At 45.8% G+C, this 20,118-nt stretch overlaps 1 protein-coding gene across 1 annotated transcript in view; it reads left to right on the forward strand.

The window, feature by feature from the left end:
• The window catches only part of CEP170B (centrosomal protein 170B), a 54,840-nt gene that overhangs the window by 20,254 nt on the left and 14,468 nt on the right, over positions 1 to 20,118 (forward strand). Inside the window, exons 6-12 of the mRNA XM_035893688.1 lie at positions 7,887 to 7,988; positions 9,130 to 9,606; positions 12,786 to 13,549; positions 15,617 to 15,818; positions 16,008 to 16,109; positions 17,154 to 17,719; positions 17,784 to 19,449. Coding sequence (XP_035749581.1) covers positions 7,887 to 7,988; positions 9,130 to 9,606; positions 12,786 to 13,549; positions 15,617 to 15,818; positions 16,008 to 16,109; positions 17,154 to 17,719; positions 17,784 to 19,449 — 3,879 coding nt within the window. The remainder of the gene's footprint in view (positions 1 to 7,886; positions 7,989 to 9,129; positions 9,607 to 12,785; positions 13,550 to 15,616; positions 15,819 to 16,007; positions 16,110 to 17,153; positions 17,720 to 17,783; positions 19,450 to 20,118) is intronic.

Genomic DNA, 20,118 nt, shown 5'->3' on the forward strand with positions numbered 1-20,118 from the left:
TCCAGAAAGGTCATCTTTCTAAACCTCTGAGTATTTCAGACTCTCAGTTTTTGGAGATTCAGCCTCCAAAAAAAAAAATCAGCTGGTGTGATAGCTCATGCATGCCATGTTGCTCTGTGTGTGCTGGAGAACCTGTGGGCTGAGCAGGTTTGGTAAGTTCTTTGGCACCTGTCTGGTCTATTTTTAATTTTCTAATCGTGAGTTGGTGTTTGAACAGAGACGGTGACTCAGAGTAGAAAATGTATGGCTGCTGTGGCGTGGTGCTGGCAGGCAGGCAAAGAAGCAATAAGCCGTTTCTTTGAAAAAGCTCTGTATGGTCTTAAATGGCCATATTTCCTAACGTGGCAATATGTGGGATTGAAACTGTCTGCCAAACTGGGAGATGTTTGCTTCAGGTTCACTGTTCCCCAGCTGCAAACCTTTTCCACTTGAAAAATTCTTTCTGTTCTCCTTTTCTTTACCCACTGCTGCCTTCTTGCTCCCTCCCTGTTCCCCGTCATGGTGGGCCAAGACCTCCCCAGCAGTCTTGTCTCACCCATCTCACCCAACTTCCTACCTCCTCTTCATACGGCCCTGGCTGGTCTCTTCCCACTCCTGCTCAGATATGAGTTGGTGGCCTTCTAGAGCTTGATGATGCATGGGAGGACAAATATGGTTTTAAAGTATCCCAGTGATGGATGACTGCCAGTGGTGGTCTTGTGGCACCAGGATGGCAGAGTGATTGGAAAGCTTTAGGGTTAGCGGAGAGACTGCCCCCTGGGTCTGTTGGGGAAAGGAGCAGGGAGGTGAATGGAGAGAAGAGTATGGGCAAGTAAAAGAGTGAGACAGCATCTTTGGTGAAGTGACCTAGAGGTAGATGCAGCAGTTTTGTAGAAAAGTGTAGAACTTCGGGTAAATCTGTTAAGGCTTCATGATAACTAATTGGAGTGGGTTGGCTGACCTTAATCTCCCATGTATTGCCTTTATGAAAATCCCTCTAAACTGACATAGTGTACTAAAGCAGCATAATTTTTCTCCCTGGTCTTATTGTTGCCTCCAGCTGTGCATGGAAACACATGCACACGTAACCATGTGCCCGACTCCCATTTTCCACACTGCAGAACCTTTCTTTGTCTTGCTTTAGCTGTGTCTGTGTGTCACCTTCCCCCATGGATGTGACATTTGTGACTTTGCCTCACAAGCGTGCGGTTAAAGGGATGAAGTTGGTGATGATTAACCATGACACTGTGGAGGGTGAACCTCACTGAGGGGAGAGCATTCCAGCTGCCTTTCAAGGGGCACGGGATTCCTGAAGGCATTGGCAGCGTCTGGGCCAGTTTGCCAGTAACTGGAACCAGTTTATGTTTGCTGCTGCCTGGTTGCAAGAACATTCTCATTTTTATTCTTGCCACCCTCCAAAATGCACTCGGGTTGGTTTTAACTTACACAGCATAAGCATTTGATATTTGGAACATCTTCAAAGTCAGGTCATTGAGTGACTCTTCAGCAAGGTGACCCATTTCTCTAGCGTGTGGTTCAGACCTGCGTTACGTTTCTGTCATCGTTAGTGGGCACAGACCATAGGTCTAGGGCCAAAAGAGCTGTGAGAACTTACTGGGGGCCAGTGCTGAAGTGTGGCACGTGCAGTGGGACTGATGGACAGATAGGAAAAAAAAAAAAACTGTGAAGTGCTGCTAACTCTACTGAAAGATGGAGGAATTTGGGACTTTTTATTGAAAGCGTTTTGCTGGATTGGACTGAAGCCTGTGGAAGCAAGGGAGGGAGTCCGAGCGTTAAATCAGCGCCTCGCTCCAAAAACCGTCTCTGTCACGTGAGCAGAATGATCAGTGGGTCCCTTTTTCATCTGCGATGTGACTAATTCACCTTGTCTTCAGCTGCACACATGCACAGTTTCTCCTTGGTTGCTTGGAGGAGTGGCAGCAATTTAAAATGATTAGTGGAAAGAAGAATGTAGTATTCTTACGGGAGTGGGCTTGCTTAGTGGCAGCAGAAAGAGGCTTTGGGGAAAGAGCCGTTTTGCTAAGCCCGTAGGTATTTAGGAATTTGCATTGACTAATTAAAGTAAGGTCTGGGGTGACAAAAGCCTTTAGAAGGATTGCTTCCCAGGGCCCGGGTGGAAAAGAGGCAGAGGGAATGCAAGCTTTCAGGGAAAAGGTTTAACAAAACAATGTGAACAATTAGAGCTGCTTAGGAGTGGGAGGAGGTGAGGGGCTGAGGATAAAGAGATCCAGGGAGTAAATGGGGAAGTATCTCAGCCATTTAGTCTTTATGCTGTTCAACTTGCAGCTTTTGGGTGTATGTTGCCTGTAAGCAGAAAATCATAAGTCTTTGTGAAATGTTTGTGGCAAGAAGTTTGGTAAGCCCTGTGGGTTGGATATGGAAATGAATAAGAAAAGTGTCCACAGTTCAGCTAGTTAATGCTAAAAATAGCCATCAGCTCTTACGTTTAAAGCCTTAAGTGATCAGGAGGCCAGGTACAGCCTTGAACTGAGCAGATTTTAAGACTGTCACAATCCCCATCTGTTGCTACCTGAGTTGAGGTACTGGATGAGATAAGCTACTTTGTGGTCTTCTGTTCTCAATGCACAGTTAATCCTCAGGCTGATCTTAATTTTTTTTTTTTTTTTTTTTTTTTTAAAGCCCTCACAGGCTGATGGAACTAGGTAATGCCGAATCTAGTGACTAACCTCTGAATAACTGCTGCAGGCGTGACTTTCCAGGGGTGGAGGCTGCCCACAGCATCCAGCTGCAATGGGCATCACCGACTGCAGGAGCAGGACTTGAGCTTCTCCTGGGATCTGTGAAACAGGATCGCTTGCTGGGCTAGCGTCGGTGTCATTAGGGAGTCCTCTCAACAGAGTGGCCGACTGGAAAGTCTTGTTGGTGTCCAGGGCTGAGGTCAGCAGGCAGCATGGACCGAGGCAGTGGGAGTTGTGCCCAGTTGTGAAGTGGTTTCCATGGTCTTTGGCTGCTTTCCCCATGAGATCATGGTAATAGCTATTTAGATGCACAGCTCTACCCTAGCCTTTAATTTAGGGGAGTGGTGGTGGAGTATCTGCTTTTTGTCTGAGTGGTGGTACCTGCAGCATGTTAAAGGTTTGAGCATGTAATTCATACAAATAAATTTGTGATTATCAGCCTGATCGGAAGTCTTCTGGGATCTGTGTTATGTTCACAGTAGGTACAAAAGACCAGGGCTTGAGTTTGCCATGCAGTGTGAAATAAACACTGCAGCAAAGAGTCAAAGAGTTGCTTTATGCTTATTCCTACTAGGTCTGAATTCTCTATTTTGGAGAGGAGTGAAAAAGCGGAGATGTAAGGAATTAATTTTAAAATGTTATAGCTAGATCATCTTTTTTTTTCCCCAAGGCCCCTGCTGTAAGAAGCCTATTCTGCATCTTCTGAAGATGGACATTATTGTTATTAATAATGAATCAAAAATGGTTTGACTTAAAGCAAGCTGGATTTCTCATGCTTTTGTTATGACTTGCTGTAGACAGCTTCAAAGCTGCATGTGCTTCTGTCAGCAAAGAAATTTGCTGTTGCCGTCTCTCTCTCGTGACGGTTTGAAGCTTTGCAAGGACCTGGGTGAAGCGCAGCCCTCGGTTCTGTCGTGACCACAGGGGTCGCCTTCAAGGGAAATCAGACCCCTCTGCAGTGGGAGCTGCGTGCTCGTCATGAAAGCCCTTCTGCCCACTCGCTGAGAGAACGCAGCATTAATGCAGGCTTTCTCCTTTTTCCCTTTCATTACCTGGGCTGTATTTTTTGGTCCTGTGCTTGTGTTGTTTGGTGTGATTCACTTCTCCATAAATGCACCCTTTGTGTTGACATGTCCAATTTTCTCCTGTTGTGGTGCCTTCAGGTGATCAATGGTTCTGTATTAACTTAACAGGCCATCTTCTTGTCAGACTTGTTAAACAAATGGACCTCCCTTGTTCTGCGTTAGAACAGCCCTCATTTTTCCTTTGAGTGACTGCCCCAAAGACTGAAATCCAGGAGCAGAACATGTGTGTATCAGTAGTCTTCCTGTATTACACCATCACCGGTAGCTCAGTATTTATCTGGCTGAATGCTTGTGCTGACCTCAATTCAGTTATCTAAAAGGATGGTTTTCGGGCTGTCTGCCTGAATTGATGAGCCAAGAAATATGTCTAAATGAATTGGCACCATCTGGGCAGCCTGGCACAGAGTGGAGAGAGGTGGTAATGAGCTGCCATCAATTGGAGGAAGTCTCATGTCATTAAAATGACGGAGCAGTTAGCTTTCATTGGTGTTCCTTGCTTCACTGCTGACTCGGGCAAGCCCTGAGTCTCTCTGCTTTTGCAAGAGCTTCCATCTTACAGTAAAACATAACAGACAGGTGGTGGCTTCAGGGTGGTATGCCTGTCTTGGGACACAGGCAGATGTGCTGCTCTGGATGCTGCAGGTCCAGGTTGAGGTTGCTACCCAAAATGCATCCCAGCTGGTGAAGAGCAAAGCCCCCTGGCACAACTGCATATGTAGCTGTTCCCTGGCCCACTTCTGTCACAGCCATCTGGTTTAGCTGCCTTCCTATCATGCTTTTTGTTCCCCTTCCCCTTTTTATACAGTATTGTGTTAGAGGTGGAGCAGGGAGACGTGTCAGGTTGGTTGTGATGGCAAATTAGAAGGGACAGAAGCTTCTCATGTGAGCAGGGCAGCAAATTCATGTAGCTCTTCTGAAGTCAGGGAAATTTTACTCTGGCCCAGGATCTGGCCACTTCCAGCAGTAGCTGAGAATGAGGGTGTCTGTGCTGCTTGATAATGTTATTCAAAATGCAAATTAATATGAAGGCTCAGTGGACACATTAATTGCTCTTAAAATATTGAAACTGTCCTCAAATAGCAAGATACTGACTCCTCAGCTTCCCATCTGTGCTTTATGCAGTCTTTAGAATGACATTCCAGTTTATTGTGGAGGCTGGGAGAGGGAAGGAATGAAAAAAACAAAAACCCACAGAAGTGAGCGGATGTGTTACACAGGCTGTAACAGAGCGTTGCAGGTGGGGCCACGTGAGCTCTTGTGTCGTGCCCTGGGTGGGCAGGAGGGACCTTCTGCCACCATGCAGTGAGTGCAACAGAGCGGCTCCCACCCTGGCAGCCCCAGGTTGGTGCGCTCTGCCCAACCTGATGCGCTCTCTGTAGGTGCTCCTTGATGTGCCCTGGGGTTTTGACTTCGTGCTGGCTTTTGTCAAAGGGGGAATTTGAGACATTTCCAAGCATCTGTTAGGACTCTTTAGGGTAGAGAGAGAAGGCAGAGGAATTGGCTTGTTATTCTCTCTTTTGCAAGTCTGACCAATGTTGACTTGCTCCCCTAGCTGCCTTTTCCGTGTAGCAGAAAAGCCCCTGGGGGACAATGGCAGTAGCTCCTGTGTCCAGTACACAGATGTGACATAGATCTTGGGGCTGGAGCAGCGTCTGGGAAGAAGTCTGTCCCGCAGGATAGATGTGAGCTCTCTTAGCTCACTTCTGCCCCGCTGGAAACAAAATTTTCTTGGGACAGATAACTAGAATCTTCTAGATTTAGGGAGGTTTTGGGATCCTGTGAGGGGCTGGGATGTGCTGGAGAGACAAGCTGTAATGAGGCAAGTCCTTGCAAGGTGCAAGCAGTAACAGCACCCATGCTTGGCAATGATGCTGCTTGTGCAACAGTCAAGTGTGAGATGGTCTTTGCATTTCATCTGTAGGATGCTTGTGGATTTGTTCCACCAGCAACTTAAAATAACCACAGATGAGCTTTCAGAATTATCGTATTAATCTGAGACAAGTATCCAAAATGTCACGTATTTTTTCAGGACTGAGCCCTTCACTGTGCCCTGTTGACCTTTAGGTATGAGTTACCCCAGACGTAGCTGGCTGTTGTTAATGGATTAGTCCATCACCTAAAGTGTTGTTCTCCTTCTGGCCCTGACTGCCTCTTGGCCATCAACCCTAAGATCAATACTTCACTTCAGAGGGTGATAATCCCTTGTAGTGTGTGCCCAAAAGAAGTGCCTGACATTGGTAGAGCAGATCCCACGTGGTTGGGGTGGGGGTCTAGTGGGCAAGTCATGGCATGAAGAGAGGGTGGTAGGTTTCTGCTAGGCTGTGTGACAGAAGGTCTCAGCCTAGCAGAGACCAAACCCTACATTTGGGTGTCTCTGTTCATTGACAAGCTTGTAAGTAGTTTTTTCTTTCTTTTTTTTCCTTTCCATCTCCCTTGAGTAGTTTACCCATCCTCAGTTATGAAACTTATTGCTTGGCAATTCCAATTTATTCATGGTGAGAAATGCTTCCTCCTTTGAACTTTCAAAAGCCGCCTACATAATGGGAACACAGTTTCCACGCACTCTAGGCAGAAAGGAGAGTAATACTTTCAGCCTCTTTTGATCCTCAGTGTGAAGGGAGGCAGCATGGTTAATTTTGAAACACGAAGATCTCTTGAATAGGGCCTGTGGGATGCATCTGTAAAGCAAAATTTTTGCCTGTGGACTGTCAACGTATGAGCTTATATATCTTTGGAACTATTCTAGAAAAAAAATCCATCTGAAGTGGTGGCCATTGGGTCTGTGTAGCTTTAGAAACAGCAGCATAAAATCAGCCTTCTTTTTTTCTTTGAATTATTTAATTCCCCTTCCTCTCCCAGCTTCCCTATGCTAATGACTGCTTTCTGTCATGTCTCTATTAAAGTAGGGAATGCAAAATTGCAGGGCTGTTTGAGGGCTGCTTTACACAGAACAGCGTGTGGTTTTAAAACCACAAGCTGAGTGAGCAGCAGCTGGCGGTAGAAGCCCGGCTACGGCTCTGTAGCTGGAGCCAGGGTTTAAGACGTGGCTGGTAAAGCCTGTGCTGATGGCTGTTATGGGTAGAGGCAAAAGCAGCTAGAAAGCTGGAGCTTAGCCTCAGCCTTGTGTCTCTATCACCTCTAGATGAAAGAACAAAAGCTACTTTATTTGCTTCTCTTAAACAACTATAAAAACATAGTAATAGCTATACCACAGGTAAATTGAGGTGTATTCTTTTTACTTGTTGCATAAACAGCAGCAGCCCAAGGCACTGCCAAAACATAACCTTGTTTTGTGGGAGGCAAAATGAGAAGCAGTGGATCAGCTCCTTTGGGTACCAGTTGTTGCAATGAAGCCCTGATCTTTCAGTGAGCACTCTCTGAGCAGAGAAAATTATAAAAGTCTGGTTCTTCCAGGGGAAGCTTCTCCATGAGAAAAACCCCTGTCCTGCAGTGACTATGGAATGAACTTGGTTTACTTTAAGCTTTTGCAAGCAAAAGCTTACTACTTATTTATGAACGCGTAAGGAGATGGCTTTACCGTTTTCCCTAAATTTGTAACGATTCAGGAATTTCCTGTTGTGGGATGTGTGTCACTTAGTGGGAGTGGTGAATAGCTGGAAAAAATGCCTGCCCTCGCAACATCCGAGTGCATGGTGGGGCAAGAAGGGGCAGAGCTGAAGTCTTCCCGGTTAGGATCAGGACAAAAGCCTGATTTTTCACCTGAATTACAGGTCAGTTGCAGAGAATTTTGTGGTTGGCATTTTGCAGTCTGTCCTGCCAAAAATCTTCCACTCCCTGTGAATAGTGAGGCTAAAGAGGAAGAAAAGCCAGTGTTTGGGAAACGCAGCTATGAAAGACAGCAAAGGGAGGTTGAGTCAGCATCTTGCAGCACAATGTGAAAAAGAAAAAAGAGGGGAGAAAAGAAAAGCTTGAACATACTCATTATTATGTATAATAATTTGCTGCTGTTATAACTGCAATGTAACAGGTACACAACCTCATCTGGCCTTGCTGTTTTTCCTTTTTTGGCACGTGATTAACTTTTGTGAACCTGGTAAATTGATACTTTCTGTGTAAAAGTATTTGCTTATCCTCTTCCTAGAGACCAATACTTATCGCACCCCTCTTTATGGGCAGCCCTCTTGGTGGGGGGAAGATGATGCCAATAACAAGGAGGACAGAAGGCAGGAGGACCATTACTCAGGTAATGGAGGTGATTTGGGGTGGGAGAAGATGGGGACACACACAAAAAATTTCAGTACATTTTTGATATTCTACTATGTGAAGCCTTTAATTATCGCTTTTTTTTTGTACTTGTATATGCACATTCCTACGTGTAGATTGCTGCCAGTGAAACCAGAATAAGGGAAAACTAAAATGTTTCCCCTAAAATATTTGCATGTTTGAAATGGTGGTTCAGTATGTACGAGAAAGGCCTCACAAAGCTCATTTGAGACCTAGTTAAACAGCAGCACTGTATCTGTGATCGTATGCAGCCCACCTGCATAAACCATCCACTGTCTCTCCCAGGAGTTTCCTGTCTAAGAGGCACTTTAAGAGCTGATGCATTGACTGGATTTGATTGATGTGGCAGCAATCTGTTTCTCACCTCTTCATCCTTGGAAGCCATTTAGTCTTACCACTCCTGTTGTTGTGAATCTGTATGCATGGAAGATGCATCTTTTTTCACTTGTGCAGTAAACCTGATGTTTCTATCAAGCATGTGCTTTACTGCACAAAGAAGTTTTTTATTTCGATGCACGTGCAGTCTGTCTCTTCTCTAGCAGAGAGGGGTTGTGATCAGCAGCCCTTCTAAGAGGTTGAAATAAAGGAAGTGATCCTCTAGCCAAGAAGTTTGGGCACTACTGAAAAAATGTGGATTTATCCCTGGTAATGTTACAGAATTAGGTGTTGATCCAGCAAAAACATAGCTGTGATTAGCTTTGCACACTCAAGCTTTTCCTTTGGACTGTAAAAGGTTGAGTAGGTGTGCATGTGTGCGTGTAAGTGAATTCAGGAAAGTGAAATAGGATATCTTCCTTCCACATCAGCCCAGGCATACAGAAACCTTAAAATGCCACCAGCCACGTGGGTTCTGCCAAAACATACAGTGGTGCATGCGTGTGTGCTCAGCCCTCTCTTTGGGGAGCAATGAAAGAAAGGTCAAAGTGAATATAACAAATGTTGGTCAGACCTCAGCAGTGCAGTAAGCACCGATTTCAGTGATGAGGCCAGAGTACAAAGCTATCTAAAATAGAACTTGTGTTTTTTCTTTAATCCTTTTCAGCTCATGTTTGTGAATGTAAGGTTTTCTTGCCTTTTTTTTTTTTTTTTCCCTTTTGTAGAAAGATCAAAAGAGATAACCCAACATGAAGAGGAACTGAATGGTAATATTTCTGCTTATAGAGATACCCAAGAACAATCTGTGTTTGCCTTCCGGAGAGAGCCAAGTTACTTTGAGATTCCAACTAAAGAATTTCAGCAGCCATCAAAATCTCCAGAAACACAGGTCCATGAGATCCCAACAAAGGATGTCGATGCTGTAGTAGCCCCTGTTGTACAGAGTCATGCCTCTTTCACCATTGAATTTGATGACGGTACCCCTGGTAAAATAAAGATAAAAGACCATGTAACAAAATTTTCGCTCAGACAGAGAAGACCCTATAGTAAGGATCCAGCTCATACAGAAGTGATGTCAGCAGAGAGCAAAGTGGCTGACTGGCTTGTCCAGAATGACCCAAGCTTAATGAGACGGCAGTCTCCAGGAGATGATGTGTACAGTACAAAGAGTGACCTGCCGGTTCATGTGAGGACACTTAAAGGTGAGTGAATGTCTTGTCATGTGGACATAGTTCTCTGTTGGCCGCGCAAATACAAGCTTAATAAAGGGAGAAAACCCTTCTCCTGTTAAGGAGAACCGGACTTAATTATCTTTACTCCAAATTTTCAAGATGAAGAATGTTTCTTTAATGACTGTTAATGGTTTTGAATCCAGCTAGCAGGCTCTTCACCTGGCCCTGAAGTCATGTGTGATGCTGGCCTGGCTCTAATCTGGTTCCTCTACATCTGTAACATCAGCTCAGCAGTAGCAGTGATTGAAAAAAGGATTTTGATTTTTAAATCTCTAAAATACTTTCCATGTGGTCAGGCAGGCTGGTAAACACAGGGATTTCTGGTGATTTTCTTCTCTTGGCTTCTCCTAGCTGAAGGAATGACTTTTTAGCTATAGTCTAGAAGAGGCTAAGAGTGATCAACCTGATGGCCGTAATGAGTAGAGCCACTTGGTTGGATGACCAAAGGTCCTGACACAGAGACTGGTGATAGAATTGATACATGCATGATTGCCAATGGAGGAAATTGTTGTGCTTGTAGAAGAAGGTTGCTTCTCTTAAACTAAAGCTTCTCTGAAATCCTGCTCTGTTCAAAAACTTCAGGCTTAGTGGACCTGTGTCCTTTTAAGTGTATCACTCTGAGGAATTCTTTGGGGATTTTCAAAATCTAAACTGTAGTTTGAGCCCAGTTCTTAGTGCAGCTGGTGGGACTCACATGATTCTCATGCAACTTTGATTATATTTAGCAAGATTTGGGCTTGCTTGGACGTATCTCTTGGGCTGTGCACTGAACAGCTAGGAGGAGACCACTGATTCTTGCATTCTCACTGCCTTGCAGGCCTCTGGAAAAGCTATTGTTTTGAACTGCAACTTTAACTGATGAAGTTATATTGAAAGTTACTGGACCTACTTGTGCTTAAGGTCCTTCTTAAATGAGAGCAATACCTTGTTATGCCTTAAAGGAGTATTTGCTTGGTCCTTGTTGGAAAAAACCTCCTTGTAATATGAAAAGTTTTACCTATTATACCTCCAACTTGCTGTTTTGTGTACAGTTTTTTGAGAAGCCCCTACGGTCAAAAAGGTCTCACATATCCAGCCCTGGGGTTTGGCATGGCATGGAAATTGAACTGTTCTGTTGTCATTGCTTGTTTCTAGTTCTTCCCAATAAGGGACAGTGTTGAGGTGCCCTGCCTGATTATTTAGAGTCTTACTTTCAGTCTACTGCGACTGTGTGATAAAGGGGTTTGAGCTTTGGGTTGGTTGTTTTGGTTTTTTTTTTTTATTGTGATATTGGATTTTGTAGATTTGCTGGAGAACATTGTCAGGCATAGAACTGTGCTTCAGTAGTTTTGCTCTTTCCTCCTGGAGAAAACGAGAGGGTTAGGCAGCTGCTGCTCATCCTGGATTTTCCTGAACGTTGCACAGGAATACTAGACTGACTGCACTTGCCTCTTTACAGTCCATAAGGCATGGAAAGAAGCTGAGGCAATTTAATGCATAATTTGCATATCAAGAAATCAACTCTTTGGACATTTGATTAAAACATACAGTGTTGGTGGCCTGAGGAGTTTATCCACCTCTGCTTTGGCAGGGGACAGGGTGTCATTTATCTGCGATAGCTGTGTAACGTGTTCTTCTGGCAGGGGTAATTTTGAAGATGTCTTGGAGGCTACTGCTGGCTGCCTACCAGGTTTGGGTCTTCAGGATCAGAGATGCCCACCGTCGGGGTTCATTAGTAACATCTGTTCATTTTCAGGAAGAACGTGGTGAATGTAAAGCCTGGTATCAAGACTGGAGAATTCAGATCTTAGCAGCTTGAGGGGCTGTTCATGGTGTTCTGCTGGGGCATCCATGGGCACAGTGGGTGTTTTTTCCTTGCGCCCTCACCGTTTTGCATTCAGCAGAATTCTTAAACAAGACCCTTTAATTTAAGAACTTTCCCTTCCAAGAACGAAGCTTATCAGCCCTCAGGGTACAATGCAAAGTTTGCTGGCTTCCTTAATGAGGGTGTTAGGAAACTCTTCAGAGGACTGACTCCTGGGTTGAATGGATCTTGTATTAAATTTTAATCTTTCACAGCTAACTCGAGGTAATAAATGGTCTTCACCCATGTGTCTGGAGAACTTGCAAAGTAGGTTTGGGCAGTTTTCCTTTCAAACACGTGGTATTTTAGCCAGTATATCTTGCTGCATATTACAGTCTAGAGCGCAGAGACCTCTTTCCCCATTCTCCCGATGACAGGTTCCTGGTCGTTGACTGAATCGTGTTGTGTGCCTTCATACCCGTTTCCTTCTCCAAAAAAAGGTTTGTTTTTTGTTTTACTTTTAACTCTTTCTTTTACTTTAACTTGCTTTCTGATCTCCTGATCTAAGGTGCTGAGGGGCAGGCATCATTGATACATAGGGAAGGTTGTATAGATAGTTGTTGCTAACATAAGTGAAAATAATTACAAACTTACTTTAAGCTTAGTGAACTCTAAGTAATGATTTAACCTTTGCTTGACTGGTGATAGGATGGTGTAACTCCTGGGGGTGTCATGGTGTGATTCTTAAATCTTCAGGAAAAGTAAAGAATCCTGCAGATTTGCTTTTCTGTTAGCCTCTGGTTTATTTCCCTCTTGTAGAGGAGGGGAACGTGGGTGCTCAGAGGTGCATGCACTCAAAACACACTGATCTGGTCTTTCATCGTGGGGATTTGGTTTCATGGGATGCAGTGTGCAGGGTTTATTTACTGATCCTGCAAGAGAGATTTCTGCTCTGTAACAGAGAGAACCTAATGAGGTGATCTTGGACTACAGTAATGGGCAGAACGGCAAAATAATGTCATAATTTTTATTTAAATGGGAAAAAAAGAAAGAAACAAAATATTGGGTATCTAAAACAATCAGCGTTACAAAATCAGAAACCCTTGGGGTTGAAATGATTTCTTGAACTGTTTTTTAATAACTTGATAGCCAACCAGTTGTGAAAAGCGGGGTCAGGAGACAGTTGCCTTCTCTTTTATTTGCTCTGATGGGATGCAATCCCTGTACCACAGCAGATGTCTCTGGAGTTATTTAATCCTATAGGATTTTTTTCTTTTAACTGAAATGATAAATTTCAACCGGGAGGTAATAACAGGGCCACAGCAACTAAGAATATGAAAGTCAAATCTACATACCTTGTTTCCAGGCAATAGGCACGAGGACGGGACGCAGAGTGACTCTGAAGACCCCGTGGCGCCCAAGGCAGAGAAGGAGACGACGACGGGCAGCGAACGTGCGACGGAGCAAACCAGGCTGCAGCGCCAGATGAGGCGTGATCCCCACGAGATGCTGCACAACAAGCAGGCCTTCGTCATTGAGTTCTTCGAGGACACGCCGCGGAAGAAGCGGTCACAGTCCTTTACACACAGCGCTCACTCCTCCCAGAGCGACACCGATCCAGGGCTGAAGACCAAGGTTGAAAAGCGCAAGAGTGTGTTGCCGGCAGAGAAGCTGGGAAATGCAGCCCCACCATCCCACCTCGGGGCCCAGGCAGGCAAACCCACTAACAGCTCCTCTGGGACCCAAAGAACTAGCTCCTTCAAGAGGGAGAAAACGGAGGATCGGATCAGCTCTTCGTCTTCCTCTGCTTCCAGAACATCAGCCAAAACTTATGGGAGCATTGGGAGGAAGTCTAAAATGGCTCAGGATTTCATGGCCGAGTACTTACGGGAGACTGCTCAGTCTGGGAAGCCGAGCACTGAGAAACCAGCACCCATGCCTGTGCCGGTAGCTCCACGCGTGGTTATATCGTCAGAACCAGAGCCTGCCTCTGCTCCGCCTCCAGAGGTAAAGTCTGCCCAGGGCAGGAGGAATGATGAGGAAGACAGTGTAAGCGAGACAGGCACATACACCATTGAGACGGAGTCACAGGATAAAGAGGTGGAGGAAGCACGAAAAATGATAGATCAGGTAAATGCTGCTTTTCTGTGCTTGGCCAGTGAGCTGAGGGTGGAAGGTTGAGGCTTCTGCACCTTGTGCTGGAGGACCTAACTTCATTAGCTGCTGCCGTGAAGGACTGCTCCCTTTTGAATTGTGTGCAGTGCGGATTTATGGTTAGGAGTGGGAAATCTTCCTGGGTGACCTGTGTTAAGGATAAGCCCCAACAAACTATGAGGCTGATCTTTAAAAAAACCCCAACAAAACAAAATTACAAACAAAAAACCCGCATTGTGCAAGAAGGCAAGGTAAGCCCACAGCAAAGAGCTGCCTTGCTTCCAAAATGGGATTTGGATGCAGAAGTGCAAGAGTAGGCTTGCTATCTGTTTCAAGGAAAGGCAACAACAGAATAAAAAGATCAGGCTGATCCTGCCAAGAGCCATGGCTGGATGCAGCTCTGCTGTCTTGGACTGCTCCCAAGCCTCTGCCTTGGCGTTGTATCACCTCCTGCCCACTGTTAAGAAGATGGGAAGTGCAGCCCATCATTGGTGCAGCATCCCGTGATAGGCCAAAGGAAGTGCAGGCTGAGGGCTGGTGCTGTTGATCCTTCACAAGCCTTAGTGGTAGGTGGTTCTGTATTTGGCTGTGCCTGGTTACAAAGGGAGTGCTTGCTGGCTGGGCAAGCGGCAGCTAGTTGAGATAGCGAAGGGTGTGGTCTAGGGCAGAGGCACTCCTAGAGGGATCTATACTTGTTTGGATTTTGCAAAGTGAGTGATAGCCTGAAAACAAAACCACAGAGATGAGGGAGAGGCTTTAAAAAACCCACCCAACCAAGCAACCGCAGGGCAAACCAAAGTTTGGCTGATTTTCAGGTTTAACTTTCATCTGCGGTCTATTATGAAAACAAAGCTGGCAAGTTGCTGTGAAAATTTAGTGAAGTGTAGGCAAGAGGATGGCAAGGTTTAAAGGAAGTCTTAATTGAACCTGGCTTTAGAGCTTCGTATGCAGTGTTCTGTGAGCCTGGATCTAGCTTCCCTCGTTTGTTTCTTTATTGTATTTGTTCCTTACATCTTGTTTGAAATGTGATCGGAAGCTTTCAGGGCAGGGTATTTAAGCCACAGCAAGGCCCTAGTCCTGACATTAGATGGTTAATTTTTCTGGTGGGGAAATATGAGGAGAAATGCCACAAAAATACATTTATTTCTTGGGGAGTAGTCTTTGCCTGCCCGAGCCACACAGCTGCCATCTGGCCAAATTCTGCTCCTGACTCTGCTGTAAGATTTGGTGCAGTGCAGATCTGCCACTTGGGAAACAATTAATACCTGGACCTCAGCGTTTCTGTCCAGGAAGAAAGATGATACAAATTCTAGACTCGCTGAGATTTTGAGGTGACTCTGCTTTTTATTCCCCTACCATTGCGCACACACTTTTTTTTAATAGACGTGAGAGTGCAGAGCTTTATGGCTGTCTCTGCCCAGCCTGGGTACCATCCATGGTGGCATCTTCCTCTGAGCTACTTCGAGTCAGGAAAGAAAAACAAGCCCTTCAGAGGCATGGATCTTGGTCACCCCCCTAGGACAGCCTGTCTGTCTCCAGAGGGAATCTGGCCAGCTAATTCAAACACTTGCTTATCTCTGAGGACCTTTCCCAGGTCCTCATGTAGCAGCGCAAGGCTGCTTTGCTCAGCCCACTCTCTGCTATAGTCTATGAAAGAACCTGGAGATGGAGCTTTCCCAGTTTTTTCTAATTCTCTGTGAATTAGCTGGTAAATAACTTCCTGACACTCATCCTAAATTTCTCAAGGCTGAAAAGGGACTCCTTCTCAGTGAAAGTTACTACTGTTAAAGGCAACACACTGAAATAATGAGGGTGAGAGAAAAGGTGGGTGTGAGTGGGATTCCATGAATAAGTGTATTTAAAGCTGCTACTGTGGAGTAGAGAAGAAAACTATTTACTTTGTATGGAAGCACTGGCAAGTGTTTTCTGGTCCTTTGGGATCATAGTTTTTGTGTGACTAATGCTTCATGGATTTGGATTTTGGGCTAATATTTTCCTGTTTTCTTGGGTTTTTTAATCTTTCCCATGCAAACACCTTTTCAGGTTTTTGGTGTTCTTGAGTCGCCTGAATTTTCCAGAATCTCTTCAGCCTTTAGACCAGTAATTAAAGGTGAAAAAGACGACTCCAGCTCTCATCAGCATCTAATCAGTGAAAATGGCACTAGTCAGAAGTCACCCTTGCTCCAGGCATTTGCCTCAAAAGCTGTGAGTGGGTCTCAGGCTGATGCGCAGGTACGGGCAGTCCAGGTGGATTTGCTGGGATGGTGGAGGTGTAGATGGGTTTTCTTTCTGGATGGAAATGTGATGCGTAGATTGATTTCCATTTTGAGGAGACTGAGTGATGTGTGTATGAGAGGAGAGGTTTTATGGTTAGGATTTATGGTTTACAAACCCTCTTTCTGACAAGCCTTCCCCACCTTGTTGTAGATGTCTGCAGCATCTCAAGGGAGTCAAAAGTGGGTGTCTAGGTGGGCGAGCCTTGCGGACAGTTACTCTGACTCTGGATCTGCCCCCGGGCAGGGTGATGGAGCTGCAGGTAAGTCTCATCCTGACATTACTTTTTGAAAGTGGCTGAATCTAAGCCAGGATAATACGAAAAGCAGGAATTAAGGGCTTCTGTGCATCTGTCTGTGGCTTATTTTCTAGTTTAGCTAACGTATTTGGGGGTGGGAAGGACAGAGTGAATCGTTCCTAGTGGAGTAAAGATGGAGAGCACCTCTGGTTTGCATTTCAGAGTCATCCAAGAAGCTCTTAAATGTTACATTTGACATGACTAAGGGGCATCTGGGAAGGACAAAGCTTGTAAGGGCTTTCGGTGTTAACTAGCCCCTAGCAGTGATTCTTTCGACTGCCTTATGATGGCAGATGAAAGCCCTTTGCAAGTTGCCTAGGACTTCGTTGCTGACTTGTGCTTTTTTTGTGTACTTCTCCTGTGTCTGGCTGTGCTGAGAATTTTAGGCTGTTCTGGGATTTGCTGTCGGGGTTGCAGGTTTGGGAGGTCAGCATAGAAAACTGAGTAGGAGGGGAGAAGGGGATCAGGGGGAGACCAGGCTCCCATCGTAACTGGAAAGACAGCTTACAGACCCCATGGTCCTGTTGGTATGTGAGAAAGGGAGAAGAACGCTTTGTTGGCTTTTGTAAACATTTTCAACTTTTTTGGTTGGAAATATTTGTCATTATCTTCATGCCATCAACAGCTATGGATAGATTCAGTAAAGATTAGAAGAAACCTTTGTTTCGGAGGTCATTGCCACTGTTACCACACTGTGTGAGAATCTGACTCCCAGTGTGTTTGAAATATTACCATAGTGAAATAACCAGTTATCCAGGTATTTAAAGGTGGTATCAGATATGAAGTCCTGGCCAGCAGCATGGGAAAAATAAAAGCACCCTTTCTATGAAGCGTGCCCATACTGATAAGCCCACCCTATTGGTATTCATATTACATAAAAGCTTAGTTCTAAGCATGTGTCTTGTGAGTACTTTTGTGGATTTGCACTTTGCAGGATCAAGCTCTTCCTAAATAAATAAGAGGTATAGTTGTACAACAGTTGATTCTTGTCCACTTACCTCTCTTCAGAAAGCAGTGTAGCCCCAAAACCTGGTGAACCAGAAAACGCTGTGCCCTTTAGAACAAGGCGCCTTCTTCCCCAACTCCCACCAAGTGATAAATCAGACAGCCCCACGCCCACGGTCCTGGTCTGCCAGGAGTCCTATTCTGAGGTTACCAAGAGAACCATCATGAAGGACCACTGTGTGGAAGCCTACGGCGATCCCAGCAGCCGCCTCTTCATCCAAGAAGACTTGGATCCAGACAGCCTCAGTGATGCCAGCAGATCTGACGATGGCTTCAGCATGGAAAAAGGCAAGAAATACAAAGAGAACAATAAAATGCTAGAGCAGATGGGGGAAGAAACAAAATCAGAGAGCCGGCAGCCAGGAGCCTCCCGGGTTTCAAATGTGAGAGCTGTAAGTGAGCCAGTTTCTACTTCATTTTACATTGGTGATGACAGCAACGATGGGGGGATTCCCTCGAAGCTCTCTCTGAGAGTGTCCCATGCTCGAGCAGACAAAGATGGCAAGGATCAGGAGTTTTCCTTCAAGGCTGCTGCCACACCAGTTCTTGGAAAGCCACCAGTCAAGGATGTAAGCGCTTACATTAATGCAGCAGGAAAAGTGGTTATTTCCCTTCACCAGAATCTTCCTCAAGATCAGGAAAATGTGGCAGGAAAGGAAACATCATCTTTTGTTAGACAGGAAAGTTTTACCAAAGATAAATCAAGCAGTGGTGGGCGATCCCAGCAGCCGCCTCTTCATCCAAGAAGACTTGGATCCAGACAGCCTCAGTGATGCCAGCAGATCTGACGATGGCTTCAGCATGGAAAAAGGCAAGAAATACAAAGAGAACAATAAAATGCTAGAGCAGATGGGGGAAGAAACAAAATCAGAGAGCCGGCAGCCAGGAGCCTCCCGGGTTTCAAATGTGAGAGCTGTAAGTGAGCCAGTTTCTACTTCATTTTACATTGGTGATGACAGCAACGATGGGGGGATTCCCTCGAAGCTCTCTCTGAGAGTGTCCCATGCTCGAGCAGACAAAGATGGCAAGGATCAGGAGTTTTCCTTCAAGGCTGCTGCCACACCAGTTCTTGGAAAGCCACCAGTCAAGGATGTAAGCGCTTACATTAATGCAGCAGGAAAAGTGGTTATTTCCCTTCACCAGAATCTTCCTCAAGATCAGGAAAATGTGGCAGGAAAGGAAACATCATCTTTTGTTAGACAGGAAAGTTTTACCAAAGATAAATCAAGCAGTGGTGTTCCTCAAAATAAACTCCCGCATATTTCAAGTCACCCTCTGCTTAAAGATTTAGAGGCTGTTCGGTCAACCCGTATGGACTTTGGTCAGGAGACTCATCTTCTCCTTAAGGACACTGAAACTGCCTTGGCAGCGCTGGAAGCCAAATTACTGAGTCAAAGCCAACAGCTGGAGCCCTCAGAAACTGCTGGTCAGCTGGAGGACTCCTTGTCAGGGGACTCTGATGTGGACACCGCCAGCACAGTCAGCTTGGTGAGCGGCAAGAATGTCCCAGTGAGTGCCCCAAAACGCAAAGCAGTCGCGAGTTTGCAGAAGGAGAAATCTTCCTCCACGCCGTCCATCCAGGACCAGTGTGGGCAGCCCAGTGCTCGGGACAGGCTGACGGAGAAGCGGAAAACGCAAGTGCCAGAGGCGTCAAACCGCACGGAGGCCACCAAACGCTTCCAGATGAAGCGGAGTGCTGGGGCTCGAGGATCGCTCGACTTCACAGATGATGAGAGAAGCTCGAGCCTGCCCTACTCGCCGGTCCCTGACGCGGTCGTGTCTGACCACGAGCACTCGGTAACCCGGCCAGTCCCCAGAAGGAAACCCTTTACTCAGGCCGCCAAGGAGGACCACAGCAAAACGACCTCGAATGTGCAGAAAATCCAGCAAGTTCTTACCCGCTCCAACAGTTTATCCACCCCGCGGCCCACGAGGGCCTCAAAGCTACGTCGTGCCCGGCTGGGAGATGCTTCGGACAATGAATGTGTTGATACTGAGAAAACGGCCTCCAACCCTGAAGCCACAGCTCAGGGCCCCAAGCAATCCACAGAGACGAAGAAGCTCTCCCGGCTGGACATCCTTGCCATGCCGAGGAAACGGGCAGGTTCATTTACGGTGCCCAGTGACTCCGAGACTGCGCAGTCGAAGTCGGGGTTTTCAGGTCGGGGTGTGGAGTCCTATCGGAAGACAGGAGTTGCGGAGGTTAGAGCTGCGGCAAGGAAAACAGCAGCCGCTGCCTCTGCGAAGCAGCCTTTCCGCAGGTCCCGTTCAAGCAGTGTCAAGTATTCCTCCTCATCCAGTAAGTGCTTGTGCTTTATGTCTCTTCTCTATTGCCCTCTTTCTGATCTATAGGCTGCACATGGTTGCCAAGGATTGGTATCTCAGTAACACGAGTGCTGTGTTGGTGAGTACAGAAGTCTGCATTAATGAGAGGTATGGAGATTGCAATTTCTGTGGGTTTAGAGACAACAGAGCATCTCTCATACCCAGTGAGATGATATTGTGGCATTGTCTGTGAAGATACTGCAGATAGCTTCCCCCTCCCAGTGACTCCGTTTTTTGAACAACCAGTTGCCATTTGACAGAAGCATGTTGACCATTTTTTCTGTTAAAAAGGTAGAATTTAATGCCTTTCCAGTGCTACAAGGAATTCTGTTCAGTTTTTCTTTGACTTCCAAGATTCAATTTGTTCCCAGAGAGCTTATAATGGTGTTGATGACAGCTGATGTCCAAGGTGGCAGGTTTGAAGGCATCTGAAACAGGACAACAAGAAGGAAAGGTCCCTGTGTTGTGAAAGCTGTTCCCTTGTTCTTCCTGTAAATGCAAATGTGGAGCTGGACACCACACATTGATTGCCCCAAAGGATTCCTGCTACTGTGTATTTTCATTCACTTCTGCCATAGGTGAGGCAGGTGCACAGTCGTGTTTCCCACGAGGGAGAGGTTTGGGGGCTATCTTGCCCTGCAGC

The sequence above is a fragment of the Egretta garzetta genome, unplaced genomic scaffold (genome assembly GCF_000687185.1).
Source record: "Egretta garzetta isolate BGI_Z169 unplaced genomic scaffold, ASM68718v1 scaffold185, whole genome shotgun sequence".
NCBI lineage: Eukaryota > Metazoa > Chordata > Aves > Pelecaniformes > Ardeidae > Egretta > Egretta garzetta.